The 23,751-nt window shown below is 36.6% G+C and overlaps 1 protein-coding gene across 1 annotated transcript; it reads left to right on the top strand.

The window, feature by feature from the left end:
- The first annotated feature begins 586 nt into the window (after positions 1-586).
- LOC144443230 (dual oxidase maturation factor 1-like) lies at positions 587-22,767 on the top strand. Its single transcript, XM_078132648.1, has 10 exons — positions 587-747; positions 948-1,149; positions 15,416-15,473; positions 16,231-16,365; positions 17,466-17,564; positions 17,920-18,073; positions 18,731-18,942; positions 19,589-19,854; positions 20,214-20,404; positions 21,169-22,767. Exons 2-10 carry the CDS (start codon positions 967-969, stop codon positions 21,272-21,274), a joined length of 1,404 nt encoding a protein of 467 aa, XP_077988774.1. The 5' UTR covers positions 587-747; positions 948-966; the 3' UTR covers positions 21,275-22,767.
- Positions 22,768-23,751: the final 984 nt, after the last annotated feature.

The raw sequence follows: 23,751 nt of genomic DNA, 5'->3' as shown, positions 1-23,751 counted from the left end.
CCTTTACTATTGACCTATTTCTCCCCTAATACATCCATGATATAATTTAGAATCCAAATTTCTAAAGTTTGAGGAATGAAAGAGAACATCAAAAATAATATTATGCATTTCATTATGGGTGTATGATATCAAAGGAAGGTGTTTACAATGGACCTAGAGTTGTATCTTGTCATGAGAACTAGTGGGATATAATTAGGATATAGGATTGTACATAGACGGACTCAGTGTCCACTATTAAAGTCGAGTATCCAAATTTCAACATTCGTTAGAAATAAAATAGCAAAATACACAGTTCTGAGATATTAAATAAATTAAACACCATGTATTTTGCAGAAAACTCTAGAATTGATTGAATGGTTAAATCCAAGTTCATGAAGTTTAATTGCTGAAATCGTTAACATTGAAAACGCGAATAATAAATAATGTAGTTTAATTTTAAAATGGTTTGACGACGCGACACCTCTTTTGTTGAACGAGTACTTTTTTCAGTGAACCACGACAAAACCCGCCTATTTCATTGCTAAAATATTCACGAAGAAAGGGACCTTTTTACTCAGTTATATCCCAAGGAACCTTCCGCGCCAGGGTGGCATATTGTTTATTTCGTGGTATTTCCGCCCATGTCGATTTCTATGAAAAAATTAGACGACCGGCGGTATATCAATTCTTAGGACTGTTCGAAAGTTGCCAGTGCATTATTAACGTATACTAGACAAGCATTTTAGAAGAGCAAGTCGGCACTGAGAGGTGGGTATTCCACAGTTTAAATAGCAGTGCTCATTTCTAAACTACTACCAATAATACTTGCATTGTTATACATGTACACATACGTTTATGAATGTGTGTGTGTATGTATGTGTGTATGTATCAATTTATGTAGTATGTATATATACGGTATATATTTGTGTGTGTGTTTACATGAAAAATGTCCTTCCCATTTCTTGCAGATCACAGCGACTTTAAACCATGGAGAGCGACACGGCCAGTGATGGTCTGTACGACGCCTTTCGTATGTATGGACTCCCACCATATTACCCCGAGAACAAGACCGCGGTCACTGTCGATGTTTTGGAGTCTGGATTGGTGTTTGCGATTTGTATCTTACTTCTGTCTTTTATACTGGTCATCCCGGGCATACGAGGAAAGGAGGTATGTGTCTATTTACTTTTTTAAAACAAATATTAAATATAGTCTGACTAGTAGCTATGTCACCAGTCATCGATAACATTGTCACACATGCTATACACAGGCCTGTGACGATCATTCAAACTCTGAATGCAACTTGCAAGTCTGTTGTTTGCTGGGGCATACTATGCTATCCATTGCACGTTCCATTTCACAGTAGCTGTTTGTTCTATGTTTATGGAGTCATTTGCATGACAATAGGCAAAGATAATGAGATCGAAAGCTATGAATAAACATCCGGGTCATTCTATCGTGAGAGAAACCACAGACAAGAAGGCCTTCTTACTGTGTACGTGAAGAAACCTAGCTGAACGTCTCAAACTCAATGTCCCAAATAATAGTACATAATAATAGCAACAGGACACTGTAATCTCTGGAGCAAACAGTATTTCTAAAACATAATTGGTTAACTACTGAACTCTTCAGGCATTCCTGTAATTTATTCTGAGATGAATCGACACAGCAACAAACATTCAATTACTGATATTTTGAAGTTTCTAATTAATTACATTGTTAACTCACATAATTATTTTTCGAAAGGTAATGTGTATGAACGCCCCCCCCCCCCCATGTACAAGTGTCGTTAAAATGGGGGAGGGGTATATTAAATACATATGTAAACTTACCGATACCATGCTCACATCGCTTATTTTGCAAATAGACTATCCAACACCAATTAAATTGCTATGGTAATCTTCGTCTTTCTTGTATGAGTGTGTTTCCACGTACTTGTTTTAGTAAGGGGTATTTTTATACAACATGGTAATTGTTATTTTATCTCACAGATTTCATTTTGCAAGCAAATAAAATAACACTCAAAGTAATCTAAGATTACCTGCCCTCACTTGTACACTGTATAAATGTGTTCGTGTGTAATCGGAGGATTGAAATATATATACAAAATGTATATATATATACGGTTTTTATGTACAAAGGCGCACGAGTTCTTCGACATTGTGTCTTTTTTTCAATTCCAAGAACCAACAAATGAACAATTGAAATGTACATGACTTCGATAGATTTGGACGACGCGAAACTTCTTAAAACACGGAAGGAAACTGAGACGGAAGTAAGGACTGGAAAAAAAGAGACAGGGCCAGGAAACAAGCATAGAGAAATTTCTAGTCCCTGCCCTGGAAATTAGATACATACATACATACATACATACATACATACATACAGACAGACAGACAGACAGACAGACAGACAGACAGACAGACAGACAGACAGACAGGCAGGCAGGTAGGCAGACAAACCGACATATATAAAGAGAATGAAATATTATGACATTGCGAAGTTTCATTGTCCGATATACATGATAAGACCGGATTCCGTCAGTGTTGATGTTTAAAGGAGAAAGTGACTGGGTTGATTTTACATGTGTCAGTAAATCTACATTTTTATGCTTAAGGCCCAGAAAAGTCATTTTCACCAACCCTGCATCGGGCTACCTCTCTGGATTAGAGTTATGACATTTTTTTCAAATCTGGCTCAGAAGAGGTTTCTTGTTGTACACTGGCTAGTCCTGCTTGCATACGGAGGAATTCGGGACTCGATTCTGACAATTGTCCCTCCCCCTCCCTCCCTGTTTAGAGTCAAGTCAGTAATACAGACTCGTGCACCGTCATGTAAGCAGGACACACTGGCCAGCGCCAGAGGTATTCTGGGGAAACAAACAAACCGAGGAACTCTTAATACTAGCCTATTAAAGCATTGTTTGGGCAAGGGGATACATTAAGAGCTCCTCACCTTGTTTCCCAGAGCGCTATTGGAAAAGAGTACATTTTTTATTTTATTTTATTTTTTTTAGACATTTATATTAAGATTTGCCCGATTGTTTGATGGGCCTCCCGGTCGCAGAAATCAATGTATCGTTGAGGTCCGGATTGCAAGATTCTTTAGAAAATTTTCAAAATTATATTCACTATTCGTTGTTGTAGTACATAATGTTTATTTTGTCAAACGGCGAGTAATGTGCGAGATCATATTTTTTCGACATTTGCAAATAAGGACTAGAGAAATTATATGTTGGATCGCTATCTGATAGATTGACAAAAAAATGCATTGTCGCAAACCATTCTCGCAAACCAGAGCTGTTATTTCTTCTGCTACACTTCGACATAAAAGCTCGTGCCGTAAAAACAGGCCCAAAACCAGAGCATACCGTTTCCACAGGACGTAAATGCTTCTTTGTGGTGCCTCTTGGACAGTGCCCTAAAGAGAATAAACGTACACGTGTGTGACTATTAGATATATCTTTTAAAATGCCATTGTATGTGATAGTCATATAACTTCATAATCTTGAGAGATCTTCGTAGACGTAGCAAAATACACTTCATGTCGATTCTGCCTGAATAAACGTAGTCTAAGGTGACCCCTGACCCTGGGACTACCACAAAATACAATACACTAATCAGAACAAATACCATATATCCACGACTACATATGATATCCGTGATTTCAGTCAAACTACAAACGATTATGAAGGTCTATTTCCATGTGTAGTACTGTAGTAGGCTATTCGTGTATGGGGTATTATTTGATTTGAGGGCGGTGACATTATAAGCTATGCTATCTTAATCATTATGAAAAATATGTTTTGTTTGAGGTGAATTTTACTAGTAATAAGTATATGCTTGTCATGTCAAAATGTTAAAAAAAAAGTTAATAAAAATATACCCCCGAAATCAATTATGTAAACCAACTGTTAGTAGAATCGCCAAGAGCTGTAGACAGAAAGATCGCATATTAATTTGTGAAAGATTTTACTTGAATATGTGCGACAATATGATTCCTTGTAAATGTCGAAACTTTCGAAACTAGCTATGGACCGATACATCAATTATTACAAGTGTTCATCTTTAACAAGAGCATTATCAACGAGTGGCAGACACTTAATATACACGTGTGATTGGTCTGGCGGAAATGTGATATGTCCTGTTATAGAACACGGCAATTATGTGTTGTACATGCTTAATACATGATATATATAGTGGATTATGTTTTTCTTCCGTTCCAATCAACGAAGTGGACTACACGTACCAAGAATTATGAAGCCATCATAAAGTTTTATTTTAAGAAATTTAGTTTCGGCTCGAAAACCGTTCAGAGTCTAAAAAACAATCAATAAACAATCAATCAATTAATTAATCAATCAATCAATCAATATGTCTGTCTGTCTGCCTGTCTGCCTGTCTCTCAGTCTATCTGTGTCTGTCTGTCTGTCTGTCTGTCTGTCTGTCTGTCTGTCTCTGTCCATCCATCCATCCGTCCGTCTATCTATCTATCTATCTATCTATCTATCTATCTATCTATCTATCTATCTGTCTGTCTGTCTGTCTGTCTGTCTGTCTGTCTGTCTGTCTGTCTGTCTGTTTGTTTATATCTCTTTCTCTTTCTCTCCACGGTCCCTGTCCATATGTTTCCGTTTGACTGTTTCTGACTGACTGACTGACTGACTGACTGACTGACTGACTGACTGACTTGGTCTCAGTTCGTGTATGTATGTATGTATGTATGTATGTATGTATGTATGTATGTATGTATGTATGTATGTATGTATGTATGTCTATGTCTCTCTCTCTCTCTCTCTCTCTCTCTCTCTCTCTCTCTCTCTCTCTCTCTCTCTCTCTTTTTACTTCACTATTACCCAAAGTTTTAAGAAACAGAAAATATCTGACTAAGTTAAATATTCTTTATCAGTAGTTCGCATATAACAATCCATCGATATCCAAACACCTTTTACAATCAGCCATGTACACTTAAATTGTCACGTAGGCCACAATATGGAGTTACATCGGGAAACATAGAAAGTCTATCGACCCACCCAACCAGCTATTCAGACGTTTTTTGTGACCGGGAGTTGAACTCTTCTTGGTCAGCAGCACATTGTGTATAGCGACCTACTTACACATATACATAATTCTTGTTTGCGATTAGTTTACAGGAGAGGAGAGTCGTGGGGCACTTCTATACACACATTTTGTTTGCCGTCAGTGAATACCAGTGAAAGTACGGGAATGTGACAATTGTTGTTATTTGGGACAGAGGTTTTGTGTAAAAAGACGACACTTTCACATGACTTGTACGTGTTCACGATTTCATCTGTTCTGCGTGGGCGCTGAAACTTTTCTTTGTCGTGGGACGGAAAACCCAATCTTGTTTATTGTGTTTTAAATAATAAAAGCATCTGATCTCATCCTTTCTCATATGACTAGGCGGAAAGACATTCTTTCACTTTCGGTGAATCCGCCCTTGAAAGACACTTAGACCGAAGTCTTGGGAGCATTCACCTTTGATCCGCACCGCGGTGCGCCGTCAATATGTCATGAATTTGTAATTACTGTGTTTAGGTTCTGACATGTTCTATGACACTGTTTATACATGTCGCCAAACACCTAGTTAGAGAATAGAATGTCTTTTATTGTAAAAGCTCACATCGGTGTCAAGACAATAGGTACTAATCGTACGTCTGAAGATGTCACTTGTCTGTGTTCAAGCTCAGACCACTAAAAATAGATTCAAGTTAAAGTTTAGTATCCTTTCTTTCTTCACCATGACGCTCATAATTATGCATGACCTATTGTTATCTCAGGAAGCTCATCTCCTATGCGTGACTTATTGTAAATTTAATGTTTGAGCGACTTGGCTTTGACGGAGCTGGGAGACCCGTCTCTCCTAACTCTGGGCTTTACATGTAATAAAGTCCATGTTCCAGTTCTTCAACATACATCGTCTCTATGCAGTTTATCCTTGTACTTGATGATCTTAAGTTTTGATAAATATATCATGTGCGTGATTGGAGTGCAAATTTAGCAGTGTGGCAGATATTCAATGGAAAACACACAATTAAGAACAACAAAATCTTACGACATTGTTACATTTTATTGCCTGGCACCACAACAATTTAAGTTCAATTGTTACATTTTAATCAACTGACATGTTTGAAGAAGTATACATTGCTACGATATGATTTGGGGAGGATCTGCTGAGATAATGTAGCTCAACGTCACGCAGAAAGTAGCAATGCTAGTAACATTTTTTGTCGACAGATTTGTTTCCACTCGACCAATTTCCATTGTACGGCAAAATGAATACAGGCTGTTTGTACATGCTGTATGTTGTATACAATGTTTATGTGACTGGCTATTCAGAGTGGAGAAAACGAGCCAATATATAAGGGTTCATAATTCAAGAGGTGAAGCCACTTTTTGGCGACAGCCCAAGTATTGATTTCATTGTATCCCTTGTACTGGTAATCCGCTTATACCTTTAATACCACACCAACCTGTCCACCCACGCGGAACTTCGGCATTTAATATTTCATGAAGTCTGTTTCACCTGTCGTGTTCACCAGTCGTGCCTTTGTCTTTTACCACCCGTGATAAATATAAATATACCCGAAGATTTTTTATCATAGACGTTGGTCTCTATCCAACGTCTTTGTTTTTACAGGAAATGAAGACGCGGGTTTAAGCTGAGTGTGACCACGACACAACGGGGATATTTCACAAACGGTGTGTCGTTGCCCAGAGACTTGCCTCGGTCTTTAACCATAAAGCACCCTACATATATCAAGAACTTCTTAATTACACCAAGTCAAGTCTCTAGTGGTATGTTGCAAAGCTAGGGATCCAGGAATTCGGGGGGGGGGGGGTTGCAAGCGTGGTGTCCTCAAATGACTTACCTTGTACAACCCCTGACCCTTATACAGCTGTACAGATAATAACCGGACACTGGCGTACTTCAGCACCATGTCACTTTTCCGCCACCGTACTCTCGACTTGTAGACAGACGTTTAATAAATAGTATAGTTACAAACATAGGGGCGTGTAATATTTCATAGATTGTTGTTTTCAAGGTCTACAGACTAAATATAACAACCTTTTGACTGTACATTCCTACCTGTAAGGAGAATATTTCTACTAGTAGTATAGTATAGAGATTGATACATTTGCAGCAGCAGATCAAGAATTCGTACGATATTTTCCTAAGAAAACGGCAATCTAAGCAATAATACGTGTCCCTGTGGTTACAAAGCTATGGTATCATCAACATTTTCCATTCTAAGTTTTATTATATCTCAGACCACGTCTAATACATTGAATGTGTACGTGTGTATCGCATCTGTCTTCGCAGACAAAAGTTAAGGTGGGGTTATTTTGTACCCACCAATGACTCCCCTATACTCTGAATAACACATGTAGCATCACTTGTGCACTACGGAAACAGCTTCTTCTGTAGATAGTATATGAACATTACATGTTTAATCCGGAATAACAAAACAGCATAAATTGATAGATAAGAGTAACACTACGTCACGATAGTTTCGGGAACAGAGGAAATGACTTTTGTTATTATACTACAAGAAGTGAGTCAGCAATTGGGACACTGACGGATGTGGTCTGCCTTGACACCGCGTCAAAGTCGACCTTTGTGGTAATATAGCCCACATTACTTGACATGTAAACCGTTACATGATACGGTATAAATATACTGACGGTATTCAACACACATTAACACAAACTAGGAAGTAATGTTAGACGTGAAAACAGTAAGAGCTGTAACCGGAGAATCTCACCTCGTTTTTTTGGGTGATGGGAAGTTGGAAGGAGGGGGTCATATAATATACTTTTTGTTGCTCTTGTACATTATGAAGTATACCTCTGTAGTAATACTGCATTGCTCATTGATGGGGTCACTCGCAATGCATTCAACCTTGTGTGTGTGTAGCTGTACACGTTATAAACCCACAAGGACACAAAGAACACCTTTATCAAGCAATTGTATTCCAAAAGACATTCACCTGTTTTATAGGTCCATGATTCTATCCCAGGTTCTTCCATTTGTGTGATCTTATCAGGGGAGCCATGCGATTTAGATCGGTTCATTTTTTTTCGTTTAGGAGCAACATTATCTACAGCTCTGTCAGATAATTAATTCTCCCACCCAAAATGTAATTCTAATCTGACCTGTGCCTTTACAGACAATAGTAATACACACGTTTGAATTTGCTCAGATTGATATATATATATATTTGCTGCTAATATTACTAGCATGACTCGACGACGAAACTAAAAGTGGGGATCTTGGAGGCAGATCGTGATGACGATATGGCAGCCATACAATATATTTGCATACTACATTACCACTCCCAAGTCGTCGTGTGTAAAGGATTTGATACCCAAAATAACTCTTTTTTCTCTCGAAATGATTCATGTATTGATTCCAATTTCAGATCTATAGATAGTGGTCTTGTAACGCCCAAGGAAATACTACCCCAAACTTCCTTGTCCGTCATTCTTCAATGCCGACTGAACTCATGCAAGTGAAATGTCCGTCTTACACTTACAGTTCCAAATAACACTGACTTAACTTTCATTTCCTTGTAATTTCAATTTTTTCTGCCCAAAAATATATATAACTTTGGAATACGCTATAGCCTATAGACTGGGCTATCTGACTCGACACGATGGCTTGACAAGAGGTATGCTAGCCACGAATGCCATTTACAAATCAAATAGCTATGGCTTTAGGCTAATCACGTGACAGAATAAGAAATCAGTGCATTACTCCTTAGTAAGAAATTATGGTGATTGCTTTAATTCAAACTCACCAAGCCATGTCCTGTGTATCATGTGTATCAATAAAATTATACTGAACGCCAGTATATAAAACTTTGGGTCCAAAACAATAACCTTCAAAGATATTGGTTTAATATTAAGTTGTGATTTATATGATGGTGGTCATGTTTGTTTGTCTTTAAACTAGGATAATCTATGAGATTTCTCTCAATTTGTCATTTTACTAGCGTCGCCGTGTCATTCAGGACGTCTTATTTACATTTCTTATGAACCAATAAAAAAATTATCAGCTATACTTGTTTGATTTTACGGAACAACTGTCCAAATTTGTAGAGTGAGCGTTTACATCGACACCATTTGTCATGGTTCGGTGCTTGCCTTCATCAAACAACCTGTTGCTGATTGTAACACGAAACAATGTTCTTCAATATAACGACCCGACACGGAACTAAAAATCGTATTTTTCAAGACAACGGGGTCACCTTATAGGTATAGATTATAGTCTCACCTTCTATAAATCCATGCAAAATTCTATAAAGCAATCTCGTATATAGATGTATGCACTATGATCTCAGGTACAATAAATTTGACAGGGTGCTATTATAACGACCCGACAAGGAATTCGAAATCGTGTTTTCAAGACAACAGGGTCGACACATTGTAGGTATAGGTTAGTGTCACCTATAAATCCATGCAAGGTTAGATTCTACGCTAGCAATCTCGTATATACATGTATGCACTCAGGTACAATAAATTTGACAGACCTTTGTTTTCACAGTGCTATAACAACTGATACGACGACGGCAAGTCAACTTTCGACACGCTACTGTGCTGCAGATGCATATTGCATCTTGTTGATTGTCCCAGAGACTGTCTTGGTGTTACTATCTCCAGAAGCTCTGTGCGTCACAGATCTTCTTGAGACAGTAATATGAAGACGAGTCTCTGTGCCACATGTTAATTGATATAAGTTATATGTACATTTAGTTTGTCGAGATCTTGCTTTCCATGCACACCACCGTGGAGGTGTTCCAGAGAACGTTTGATATAAAAGCTACTCCAGGTTGTATCAGGTCAAGATGTTTTTTATTATTGTTTTTTCAAAATATGTGAGTGTCTAGTTCAGGTAGTTATGTTTTCCGTTGTTTTCCATATGATCTTGGTGTTATTGGTTCCTTCTCACCAGATTATCAAATTTTTAGATCCACAAGACTTGTTGTAGAAAGGATATACGAGACGATGTATGTCGTGTAACTTGAACACAGACTTTATTTAGCAAAGCCCTGAGCCTCACTCCAAAGCCAGAGCCAGGAGAGTCAGATGCCCACAGCTCAACAGTCAAAAGCCAAGTCTTTGAATATTGCAACGCTGTGGTCGTTACAATAATTAAATTACAGTAAGTCACGCATATGAGATGAGCTTTTAAGATAACAATAGGTCATGCATAATTATGAGCGTCATGGAGATGAAACAAAGGCTCAGCAAGGACACTAAACTTTTGAGTTACTGGAATGACATCTCCAGAATACGATATTAGTGTAGCTATTGTCTTGACATCCATGTGAGCCATATTCATTTCTCTGACTAGGTGTTTGGCGACATGTATAAGCAGTGTCATGTCTGAACTCAAACACAGTAATTACAAATTCACGACAAGATGTACAGCCATTACTGATTTGAAAAACAGTTTTATATTGTCTTTTGAAGTTGGTGTCAATTTTCACATCCAATATATTTCTTGCGAGACTTCACAATTTTCGCGATTTTATTTTTTTGTCGAACATAAAAAAATGTTTTAAGGGCCGGCAGTGAAAAACTAGGTGGGGTCGGATAAGCGGAACCAAAAATGTTTTTAGGCCTCAACACTCGACTAGTGAGTCGTGACAAGGTGAAGATTGATTGTTTGCATAGGATTACTTTACGATAGACCACAGACAAGTAAGAAGACTGTGTATAGACACAGAGTATATTAATACAGGTCTTCCCCAGGGCACTGTTTTAGCAACCTTCCTTTTCACACTGTACAGCCAGCTGCTGGAATTCTTACATCTCTTGTCCATTGGTCAATGTTGCAGATGATACAGCAATGGTTGGGAAGATCAGCAATGATGATGATTTTATTAATGATTTGATTAATTTAGATGAGATTGAGAGATTTACTGACTGGTGTGATGATAATTATCTGTATCTTAATGTTTTTATAGACCAAAGAGCTCTGTATTGATTTTAGAAAAGTTCAGCACCTGTCCATATCAAAGACTCAATAGTAGACAGAGTGAACGAATGTAAATACCTAGGCATCACAAGCTTGATATTGAAAATGGGTTGAGAATACCAATTTCATTATTAAGAAAGCTGACACTCGCCTGTACTGCCTAAGGAAACTTAACTAAGATCATTTGGTGTTAGTCACGGTCTTTTAGGTGTCTTTTTAATGCTGTTGTTTGCAGTGCTCTCATCACCTTTGGTATTGTTTGTTGGGGAGGTAACTTGTCCCGACATGAGATGGGAAGACTAAGCACAAGATTATCGAAAAGGGTAGCCAAATTATCGGTAAATAAAGTGAACATATAGATTTTATCGAAGGCTCATAGTGTTCTAGTCTCGTTCCTGACGGTTCCGATTTTAGATATACATAGTAATCAGAATCAGAATTACTTTATTCATCCCACTAGGAGAAATGAAACGACAGTTCTTGCAGCTAAAACCATACAAACAATATAAAAGATATCAGCATGTATATTACACAGGCATACTAAAAACAACGACAATGGATGATAGCGGATGGGACGAAAGACGCTTTTATAAAAAAAGATTGGTTTTCAGCAAGGAAGTATAACCTACTGGCCGGGCGGGTTATACTTCCATGCTTTTAGCTACTGGAGCACGTACGGTATCTTGAAATACGACGGTCGTTGAATTCTGCGAAGAGTGGATAGGAAAGGGTAGTTCAGAACACTATTTGTCCAGTTCCTTATGGCCATGTTCCGATTTTATGTATGAAGATAACGTAGTGTAAATCAGTGTTGGTTGTCATCAGTGATTTGCTGTTTGTTTGTTCTTTCTTGTATAACAATTGAATTGGTTTGTTTGCTTGCTTGTCTGTCAGCATCAAGTAGCATTTGTCAAAAGTTGGACATGTTTTAAAAGTTACTTCCACTTTACTTAGGGTTCAGTAGATGGAATGATAACACCGATTAATAAATATAAGTGTAGGGGACTCATGAGTTATGAGTTATGATTTATGGATGACTTTTTTTTATAACAACAAAGAAAGAAAGAAAGGAATGTATACTATTAGTCTATTTTACGATAACAACGAATCAAATATTTGTACACTGAGTTCGAATCGTCACACCAAACTTATGTACGGTTCGATGAACATGTGTCGTGACGGATAAAGTACAAATTTCTCATAACTTTCGCTACGATTTTGCAAATCCGTGCTTATCGTCATCATCTGGATCCCCAACCTTTTGTGATAGGTGAATGTTTGATATTGATAAGCCGGACATATAGAATTAATACAATTACTGCGATTGTGAGATTCTGCTAATAGCTTTCACTATGTAACCGATACCCATATACCAGGAAAAGGTCGCCGTCGAGGTCATGAACCCGGAACAAGAGAGATTATACACTTGTCATCACCCAACAATATAACATGAATACAGAGTCAAAGACAATTATCTATGAAGGGGAAAAAAACCAAAACCCCTTTCTATTAATCTTCGGTTTGTGGATTCAAAAAAATCGCAAGCAGACGTCGAGTGACATGTTCCAAATGGATGAATGATAGGTTGCATCACCAAGACACAAGTTCAATATTTAAAAATCAGTTTTAATGTCACTCCCGGCCTCTGGATACCCGTGATGAAACAAACAATTATACAAATAGACACTGGAATGAAGGTGGATTCGTGAGTGTTGAATTCACACCCTGTTTTACGAGTATGTAGATTTAATACATGTCATTTTTGTCATGTTATCAGCTATATATCACGTCATCATCCCTGGCAATCATCCAATAGAAATTTATATTGTAGTCTGCGACGAAAGGCGAATACTTGAGCCATTATGAAGTACTGATGTATATGCCCCTTACAGCAATCGACATGAACACAAAGAAAGCGTTGTGGTGGGTGCGCTCAAGCAAGGGAATGCATTGAAATGGTCAATTTTCCGTAGCACGTACCTTTGCATGACTGGTGAGGGCGCTGTTTACACGAGCAGCTAGTGATAGTCGACATTTTCACCATACAAGTTTAGTTGTGCGCGTGCAAGTTATAGACATTCATAAAAGCTATAAATATAAAAATCACTAAGACCCGGGAATTTTTAGTTTATAGCATTTTTATCACTGTTGTTATTGCCAGTACTTGGAAAGCTATAGCTGGAAGGGACTCAGTAATAAAGATTTATGAGAACCGAGTGTCACTCTTGTTGTGTTGAGACTCATGTCCATGAAAGTACACGAGTTCCTTGACCCAATCGCGACAAAAACACCAGGAACTAGTCAGATTGTGATAAACTGTGTGTTTGTAAACGAAGTTCCCATTCGTCGAAAAGAAAAAGGCAGTCACGGAGAACATAATCCCCCGTCTTCTATTTATGGACACATATAGTAACGACGTAAATTTTTGCTTTGAAAATACAGCGATTATACAAGATTTTTCAACCCTTTTTTTAGCACAACTGAACTTGTTCAGTAGTGCTATAGGGATCGCCCGGCGTCTGTGTGTGTGTGTGTGTGTGTGTGTGTGTGTGTGTGTGTGTGTGTGTGTGTGTGTGTGTGTGTGTGTGTGTGGATGGATGTGTGTGTGTGTGTAAACAACTTAAAGTCAAAAACCGCTGAACCGATTGCCATGATATTTGGTGGGTCCATTACTTTTATAGTTGGGAAATTGTTCAAATCAAAATGATCGCATCACAGGTGTGTGATTTGGGTCAAAAAATGTGATTTTTGGTCAAAAAACTTAAACTCAGAAACTACTGGGCAGATTGGTGCGAAATTTGGTGGGAACATTCTTAAGGTGGTGTAAAGTAAGATTTGTTCATGACGGGATGATTCCATCAGTGATATGCAAATTAGGGCTAAAAATGTGTCTTTTTGGTTAAAAATCTATAATTCTAAAACTACTGAGCAGATTGGGCTGAAATTTAATGGGAATGTATCTAGGGATGTATGGACGAAGAAATGTTAAGCTTACCATGATTCCATGAGTGATATGCAAATTAGGTGTAAAAATGTTCATTTTTGGTTAAAAACTTATATCTCAAAAAGTACTTGGTCAATTAGTCTGAAACTTGGCGAGATGTTTCTGAAACTGTTATTCTGCAGATTTTCTTAAAAACATTTTGACAAAATTGGCCCTAGCGACCATGACCACGCCCTTAGCAACAACCAAATGGCAGTATATTTTGGTCAAATAACAACATCATCTGGTAAGCAAGTGAGTAAACATTCAAAAAATGTATGCAAATACCCTAGCAACCATGACCACGCCCATAGCAACAGCCAAACGGTGGTGTATTTCACAAAGATAACAACAGGGTTTAATAGATAATTGAATAAACATCCAAAAAATGTATGTAAATTTGCCTAGCAACAAGACCACGCCCATAACAACAGCCAAATAATCACGTATATTGCAAAGATAACAACAGGAATAGAAAGACAGATGAATTAACATTCAAAAAATGTATGCAAATACCCTAGTAACCATGACCCCGCCCATAGCAACAGCCAAATAATCACGTATATTGAAAAGATAATATCAGGAATTCATACACAAGTGAACAAAAACATACAAAAATGTATGCAAATATATCTAACAACATGACCACGTCCATAGCAACAGCCAAATGATAGCATATATTGTAAAGATAGCAACATGGTTGGATAGGCAACTGGGTAGCCATTCAACAAATGACCACTTATTGTTAGCATGGACTACCATATAGATAAACATTTTTAGAAACTGTACAGTTGTGCTACAACGCCATTGGCGGTATTTTTGTTTTAGTTATGAAGAATCAGATTTTAGTCATAAAGACAGACAGACAGACAGACAGACAGACAGACAGACAGAGAAATAGACAGACAGACAGACATAGACAGACAGACAGATAGATAGATAAATATATATATATATATATATATATAGATAGATAGATGGATAGATAGATAGATAGATAGATAGATAGATAGATAGATAGATAGATAGATAGATAGATAGATAGATAGATAGATAGATAGATAGATAGATAGATAGATAGACTTTACTTAATTTATTTGTCATATTTCCACAAAGTTTGGCTGTGCATCATATATGTTGACGGCGTAGAATAGATAACATTATAAAATGTTAATTCTGTCTCTTCGTTTAACATATTATGTATTATTTATTTATTTATTGCCATACTGCAGGTTGTCAGGTTGTACTGATTACTGACTAACCACGAGTAATAATTTGGTAGTCAATTCAATTTCGAAAAACTAATTATTTAACGATAGTGATTTGACTGTACTGTTGCTTGTTGTAAAATGTCTTATCAAAATTTAAACACCCACACACCCCCAAACACACCCCCTCCCCACCCCCCACACACCAAATTAAAATTTGATATCATTTGATTTCTTATAGAGACTGTACACTACCATCCGAGTTTGTATCAGTGTCTTTATCGGCTCCGTCATCATAGGTAACTATGCATAATTATTGGCATTTTAACTACATGGGGAAAGTGTGCATATCGTGACGTGTATCTTGTTTATGGACAGCAAGGCAAGAATTATGAAGATTTCGGGAAATAATTAAAAAGTAAACAAAAAAAAACAAACAGACAGACATACATACATACATACATACATACATACATACATACATACATACATACATACATACATACATACATACATACATACATACATACATACATACATACATACATACATACATACATACATACATACATACATACATACATACATACATACATACATACATTCATACATACATACATACATACATACAGACAATACCAAGGAACTTAATGCAAAATTTGGTGATATATTCACGTATAGAATACCATAGAGAAAATGCCAGTACGACTGTATAAACTCATACAGTGACCGTTTCGATTTGTCTGATACTGCTTATCTTGTACTTGGCAAAGTAGTTTCTATTTGTTTCTAGACTGAAAATTTATAATTTAAATCTCTCTCTCTTTCTCTCTCGCTCGCTCGCCCCTCCCCCTCTCTCTTTCCCCCTCTATCTCCCCCCTCTCTCTCTCTCCCCTCTCTCTCTCCCCCTCTCTCTCTTCCCCCTCTCTCTCTCTCTCTCTCTCTCTCTCTCTCTCTCTCTCTCTCTCTCTCTCTCTCTCTCTCTCTCTCTCTCTCTCTCTCTCTCTCTCTCTCTCTCTCTCTCTCTCTCTCTCTCTCTCTCTCTCTCCTCCCCAGTGGCAAACTTTGGTCAAGAATGGGAAGTTGCTCATATATCTACCAAAACACAATACAAAGCTTTCACTTCTGAAGAAATCAATGCGACAATTGGAGTGAAGATTGGACTTCGAAGTGTCAACATCACTCTAACAGGTAAACGTAGAAATTAACCACTTCCTTATACTTCCAAGTTGAAATGAACATGACAATTCTAGATGTAAAATCCACGACAAAAATATACCACTTTATATTGTAATATGATACACGTATGTGATTTATGTATCATTTAATTATTTAATTATGTATTATATAACTCTGATGGGATGACAAATATTCGTTGCTATGGATACATACATTGTGTGTTGACTGTGTTAGACCATAGGTAATTGGATAATATGATGATAATAACAATCTCATATAACTTTATTTTTGCCATTTACATAAAATACATTGGATATTCAATTTCCACGTGCACTCATAAATCGAGGGGAATAAAATTGAAAACTATTAAAAGGATTGGAAAGAAACCAATGATTGAATAAAACATTAAAGAGATAACACAAGTGAAATGTAAAAGTAAGAGATAAAATTAAGTTAATAGGACGCTGTCCGCTCCACTGGAGATCTATGGTTATACATCATTTCATTGAATGAATGAATGAATGAATGAATGAATGAATGAATGAATGAATGAATGAATGAATGAATGAATGAATGAATGAATGAATGAACGAACGAACGAACGAACGAACGAACGAATGAATGAATGAATGAATGAATGAATGAACGAATGATGAATGAATGAATGAATGAATGATTGAATGAAATTTATTTCACCAGCTAACAAAAATAAGCTACACTTTAAAAAAAAACATGATACAAATATACAAAACGAATAAAGCAGAAATACACAAGTGTTACCTGATGTGAACCATGGAAATAGTACAGTGTGACTAGTTTTGTCCACGGCGTGTACAATTGTTATTTGGTGTTGCCCATGGAAATAGTTCAGTGTAACTAGTTTTGTCCATGGCCCGTACAATTTTATACAGTTCAAATCGATAATGGGAGGCAACTAACTTTCAGAAGATATTCGTAGATTCCATGCTTTGACTGTGGCTTAGTAAATCTACAAGAACCAAAATAGTCGAGTTTGTCAAACAAAAGTACCCACAGCACGCACACATTCATTTTGTCAATTTATCGCAATAACCACGTCCCCCTCCTTTGCCATTGCCCGTACTATGATTTAGGTGAACCCAAAGACCAGCTTTCCGAGCATATCGATTACAATGAGCGGTTTAGTTGGTCAAGTATGTGGAACCAGGGACGAATTGGCTTTGGTCCGTTTGGTAAGTAGACCTTATACATCGTTTGTTGTTCACTGATGAAACAAGACCACTAAATCAGAGTTTTGACTTGTTATATATTTCGATATTATTCCCCAATATTTTTCATCGTTCAACTGAGGAAAATACGAGTGATCTAAGGGGCCTTGTCACTACGAGTCGCTAGACGATATATAAGAATGTGTGTGTTTGAGACATTTCATGATATACATTTCATGTTCTAACTTGTGAGAAATTGTATATATAAGGATGTGAAAGAAGAAGTTATCATAACTTTCGTATAAACATTATATCAGATCATGGTATAAACTTTTCATTCATATCCAGTTCATCATGAGTCAGTGTGTTTATTTCACAGCTGGACAGACAAGTCAGGAATTCCGCGAAGCTCAGTTTAAAGGACTCCCCTATCCCATCCTCTGGATTGCTGAATATTTCACTCTTGATGGAGAAAGAATCCGTTGGGGGCGCAATTATCGCCAGGCTGGCTTCTTTTGCCATCTTTGCATGTGGTACGTGATTAATTAAATGAATGAATGAATGGATGAATGAATGAATGAATGAATGAATGAATGAAGGAAGGAAGGAAGGAAGGAAGGAAGGAAGGAATTAACGAACATGTGGATGGAAGACGGAAAGAGGGATTGGTGATCAGCTAGAAGACATGATTTCACATTTCAAAGAAAGAAAGAATTAAAGACGGACTTCGTTCGGAAGGAACCTGCACAGACATAATGGGTGAAATCAATGATGCTTTTAATGGTGATGTGAGTGAGATAGGCTATGACTCTATCGACCAGCTGTGTGCTGAAGTAGCTGCTGCAACTGTCCCCGGAGCCAGTCTAGATGTGGATATCAATGCATTTGATGTATCTTCATGATTGATAGATGGATATGTGGGTTTGTGGCAGAGTGGTTGAGTGAAAAATAGTCTAGATCAATTAATGGTTGAATCAATTATTTTTTTAATAATAATTCAAATTACGAATTAATTAATGAATACTGGGTTGATTAAACACTGATTTTATTCTAGAATTGAAAAAAAAGTCCTTGAGGAGAATTAGATTTGTAATTTGATTAACAAAGACACGTCACTCTAAAAACAACTTTGAAAATTGATTTACTTTTCAACATAGAAAACCATGATCTGTTTTTTTTTTGGTACACAGGCTTGCCTTCCCTCTATGGTTGTTGTCCAATATGTTGTTCCTAATGGTCGTCAGATACGGAGCCTACTTCCTAGCGATGACTGGAGGCACAATGCTCCTTGGTAACTTAATATATGCCACTCTAAGAGATGGTGAAATATTGGCTATACCCTTTGAAGACGCTACGCTAACGTTCTCGTTTGGATGGTGTTTCTGGCTGACATTGATAACAGGTAGGTATATTTGCAGATATTATGTTTATGTTTTCATTTCTCATAACAAATAAAACAGAAACAAAACATTTGCCCCCATGGCTATGTATGTATGTATGTATGTATGTATGTATGTATGTATGTATGTATGTATGTATGTGTATGTGTGTGTGTATGTATGTATGTATGTATGTATGTATGTATGTATATGTACATGTATGTATGTATGTATGTATGTGTATGTGTGTATGTATGTATGTATGTATGTATGTATGTATGTATGTATGCATGTGTGTATGTATGTATGTATGTATGTATGTATGTATGTATGTATGTATGTATGTATGTATGTATGTATGTACGTACGTACGTATGTATGTACGTATGTACGTATGTATGTATGTATGTATGTATGTATGTATGTATGTATGTATGTATGTATGTATGTACGTACGTATGTACGTACGTACGTACGTACAATATACGTACCCATACATGCATGTTTGTGAAGATAGTGTGTAAGAGTGCATATGTTATAATATTGATATGCTTGCTTTACTAACATCGTAGGAATGAGGAATTCAAAGACATTTTATGGAGTCTTTATGATACTACACCATGCGTGCAGCAATGAAATAAAGCAGTATCGCAAATATCTCTTCCACAGGTTTAGTGTGCATTATTCTCAGTATAATTGTGGTTGTTATGGACTGGCGGTTCCCAGCATTCTTAGCAACGTTCTTCAATGCCGATATTCTTCAAGACTACGAGGATACAGTTGAAGAGGATTACAGCCTTGGCGATAAAGCGCCTAAACGTTTCTCTCAAGACAAAGTTGAAGAAAATTCTGACGACACTCAGAAACGCGAAGAAAATGGCGGCCCAACACCAACCCAAGATGATGACGCTGTCGACATCTATATGAACGTTGATGTAAGTGATGACATCATGTCTCCTTATGTTAGTGTTAATAACACGTTTCCAGCACAATCATAAAGTTAGGGTGTTCATAATAAATTTATCAACTTGACCATCTGGAACTATCAAAATATTTCTGATTTCATCTTCTATTTACATTTGACCGCTGGATATGATGCAAGAATTTAGTTTCAATAATTTAGCTATAATCTTCAGATTCTAATATCCATTCATATTTCGATTCCAATTTTAATTTCATTGCGTATAGTAGTACAACAGACAGGTGGTATATGAGAGACTATGGAATACAGTCATATTGGCAGCAAATGCCTACATCATACCTGGTTTTGATATAATTTTGTTGTTATCTACAGGTCAAACCTGTTTACCGACCACGGGCAACTTCACGTTTCAAGGTGTCCCGTCGTAAACCGAAAGCACCACCACGTGTTAATTACCAAGCACAGGAAACGATCGCTGAACAAGACGAAGCAGAGAATGACAGTGATTATGACGTTCCTCCAGCTCCTCGTGTGATGGTGAAAGCAGACCAGCCAAGCGTCAAGTAAGTCTTTATTTACCCCGGCTAAAATATGTAAACATCAAAGTGTTGCATGCTTTCTAAAATTTCAAAACATAAAAAGCATTGGTTTGGACTGTCTGAGAATGTCACCAACTTTCATCCTGAAACACTGGAAAGTAACAATATTCAGAATTTCTCTGCTGCAGTCCTGGCCTGAAAGATCCCGGCATTCCTTCCGCTTATATAAAAAGCTCACTACTCACTCACAGGTAATGAGTGGTTATAACTATTATTGTAAGCAGACCAATAGCTGGACCTTTCAGACTACTGCAGTCCTCACTTTTGGTCCAAAAGTTCATGCTGGACAGCGCCCCCAGTGTTGACACGATAAAATCGTCTGTTTTTTTTCTTCTGATAATGGGAATACCGGTATATTACATAATGTCTTTAAGGCAAAGGTACAGTACATGCTGCTCTGGTGCTCCAGCAAAGAAAGTTCTATCCTGGCTTGTGAGAGTACTACCAACAATTTAACATATAATAAACGATACTCTTATTTGATTCTATGTCAGAAAAAAGTCTTTGAGGCTACATATGTTTATAAAGAAAATATGTAATACAAATACTCAAAGTGTAAGGGCAATTCTATGTAACAATAAGGAATGTCAGTTTCAATGTTTGAACTACATCTGATCTTTAAGATCTTTTCAAGTGTCACGTTTTAAGTTTATTTGACTTTTTAGAATCAAAATATTTACTATTAAGACATTATATAATCACAAACTGCACTATTTGGATTCTTACAGATTTTCTAAGCCACAGTCAAAGCATGGAATCTATGAAGTGGCTGATATGGAGAGAGAAGGAACAGCAGCGATACAGTTGGGTGATGTCCCCTTATCTGAAATGTAACAACCTAGTTGCCATGGTTACAGTGTTGAATTGTTTTACTTTGACATGACTTTTATACATGGTAGTTTTAAGTTTCTTGTTTTTAACCCATGCCTGCTATATTCATTTTTTGATGTAACTCAGAAATAGAAATTAAATAGTCAGAAACGATAATGTGATAAAGTTGTTAGCCATAATGTAGTAATTGATGTTAATACTGACACTTTTTGATAATGTAGGTAACAAAAAAAAATGTGTTTTGGAACAAATGCATGAAGATGGTATTTTCAACTTTTACAGTGATTTGTTCATTTCTTTTCTTATTTTCTTAAGTTCAAAGTTCAGAGTTTTGTTTGTAATCATGACAAATATTATTTTTTTAAATTTTACCACACTTGCCAAACCATTGTTTTCAATCAAAAGTTTAAAATTGTTTACATGATTAAATTCTGACATTTTCCTCACATTTTACCCAAAATGAGTAACAGTCTAGATATATCTTATGTATATCATGAAAATAATTGAAGGTTTAATTGTAAAAATGAATGTTGGACTAGTGCATGCAGACGACTTTCATCATGGCGTCTTGAAGGGCGCCCTCACAGTCATAATTGAATTTTATTCTATATTGTCATAGGCCAGCGACCTTTACATACAAGAAATTCAACAAACCGTTTAACTTACATTCAATGAAGCCCTTTTCTGAAAAGCAAAAAAATATAAAATTTTGAAAGTTATCTCATTTTTGTGCTCATTTTTGATCAATAATGCTTAGAACTTACAGAGAATAAATGGGTAAAAAATAGTCTGGAATGTACTTCCTGCTTAGGTCATCATACGTTGGACATATTAGACAAAGATGATATTCATGGTGTGGTATATATACAGTCATAATAAGTAGTAAAAACTCACCTGGGCAGTTTCAAATATTTTTAAATGAACCTCTTATTGTCATGGTTTTTTTTTCATGAACAATATTACACAACTTTTAATAAGAGAAAAAAGTGTCATTTGTAACCTGTCAAAGTATTCCGTAAGTGAAGAAAAATAGAAAAAGATTTTTAAAAAAAAGAAGAATTTCATGTAGATATATTCAAAAAGCAATGTAAATTTAACCAAGTAAATTCCCATGCATGTTCTTAGATAATATTAATGAATACACTTTCTTGAACTAAGTCTAAGATAGATCAGTCATTCTAAAGGTGGGTATAATAACACAGTTTAATTGTGAAACCCCACCATCTTGGTTAATGGCTTCATCCCATAATGAGGACGATTAGATTGCTGGTGAAACATCAAATTTTAAGTTTTCTGATAAATTTAAAATTGAACAATTTTTAGTGAATAGCACACAGCAAGTTTAAGTTTGGTGCAAACAAGTTGTAAGCTTACATTTTGTTAAGATGTTATGATACCATTCTATGGCTTTCCTGTCATTAATATTTCATGTACGTATTTTTTTATCATGTTTGTCCTCAGTAAAAGTTTCAATAAATAAACATATAGTCAGCCAAGAGTGTGTAACTTTGTTCATTTTATTTTTAGACACTGAGTGGACCTAATTCACCACCCTGGTGTAACACAGGATACATCCACTCAGTTAGCCCCCCCCCCCCCCCCCCAAAAAAAAAGAAAAAAAAAAGAAAGAAAAAAAAAAGAAAAAAAAGAATTGTTGCTGGTCAGCACGCGCATCACTTAAATACCCTTGCGGTGTCTTTTTTTTTGTCCATCCATAGCCCTCCCTATTTCAGTGAAGACAACTTGCAGAGCCAATCACGAACAAGCAAATAACATTTGCCCCCACATACACACTTTCTCTAAAGTACTAAATAAAAAGAACAGTAACTGCCATAAATAGTAGACTGAGTGGCTGGCTGAGAATTAAAAAAAATAAATAAATTGGATCGCATCATTTTGGAAGAACTGTCCTGACCAGAAACAATTCTTTTTTTTTTTTTGGCCTTACTCGTATGTTAACTACTTGTTTGTTCTGGGGATGGTGTGTGTGCATTCTGTCAGTGATGCCAGAACAACATCACTGATTGTGTCAGTAGATGGTCAAAACATAGACATTGGTGGGGAAGCACTTAACCAAATCTGAAAGTTTGTATTTCTATAAAATGTATTAAAATCATCAAAACAACATATTTATATATGAAGCAAAATGTTGAAATATACTTTTAGAGTATCTGTGCAAGTTTTACATCATATATACCAGGAGGGGTTACAGTTTACATTTGTAATAAGTGAACACCATTAGCCAGCCCTTGATTGGATCCCCAAGATCGTGTGACAGTATACAATAGGTCATGACCCCTGTGTGATAGACAGGGTGCTATAAATGCACTCCACTCACAGATACATTTCAAACTAAAGGTTTGTTGAGATGTGCTGTTTTTAATTTTAAATCATCACTCCCTTATGAAACTGCTTACAAAACAAATCCAGGTCACAATTTTTGTTGACCACAGTAAAATTAATGTAAATTCTACTTTTGA

The sequence above is a fragment of the Glandiceps talaboti genome, chromosome 12 (genome assembly GCF_964340395.1).
Source record: "Glandiceps talaboti chromosome 12, keGlaTala1.1, whole genome shotgun sequence".
NCBI lineage: Eukaryota > Metazoa > Hemichordata > Enteropneusta > Spengelidae > Glandiceps > Glandiceps talaboti.
Note: the sequence above shows the minus strand (reverse complement) of the source record. Positions and strands in the feature narration are given on the sequence as shown.

Excerpts from the sequence above, each read along its gene's own strand:
- LOC144443230 (XM_078132648.1), top strand. The coding sequence starts at position 967 with ATGGAGAGCGACACGGCCAGTGATGGTCTGTACGACGCCTTTCGTATG. Across the intron at positions 15,474-16,230 it reads TATCGGCTCCGTCATCATAG|TGGCAAACTTTGGTCAAGAA; the intron begins GTAACTATGCAT and ends TCTCCTCCCCAG. Across the intron at positions 16,366-17,465 it reads TGTCAACATCACTCTAACAG|GTGAACCCAAAGACCAGCTT; the intron begins GTAAACGTAGAA and ends ACTATGATTTAG.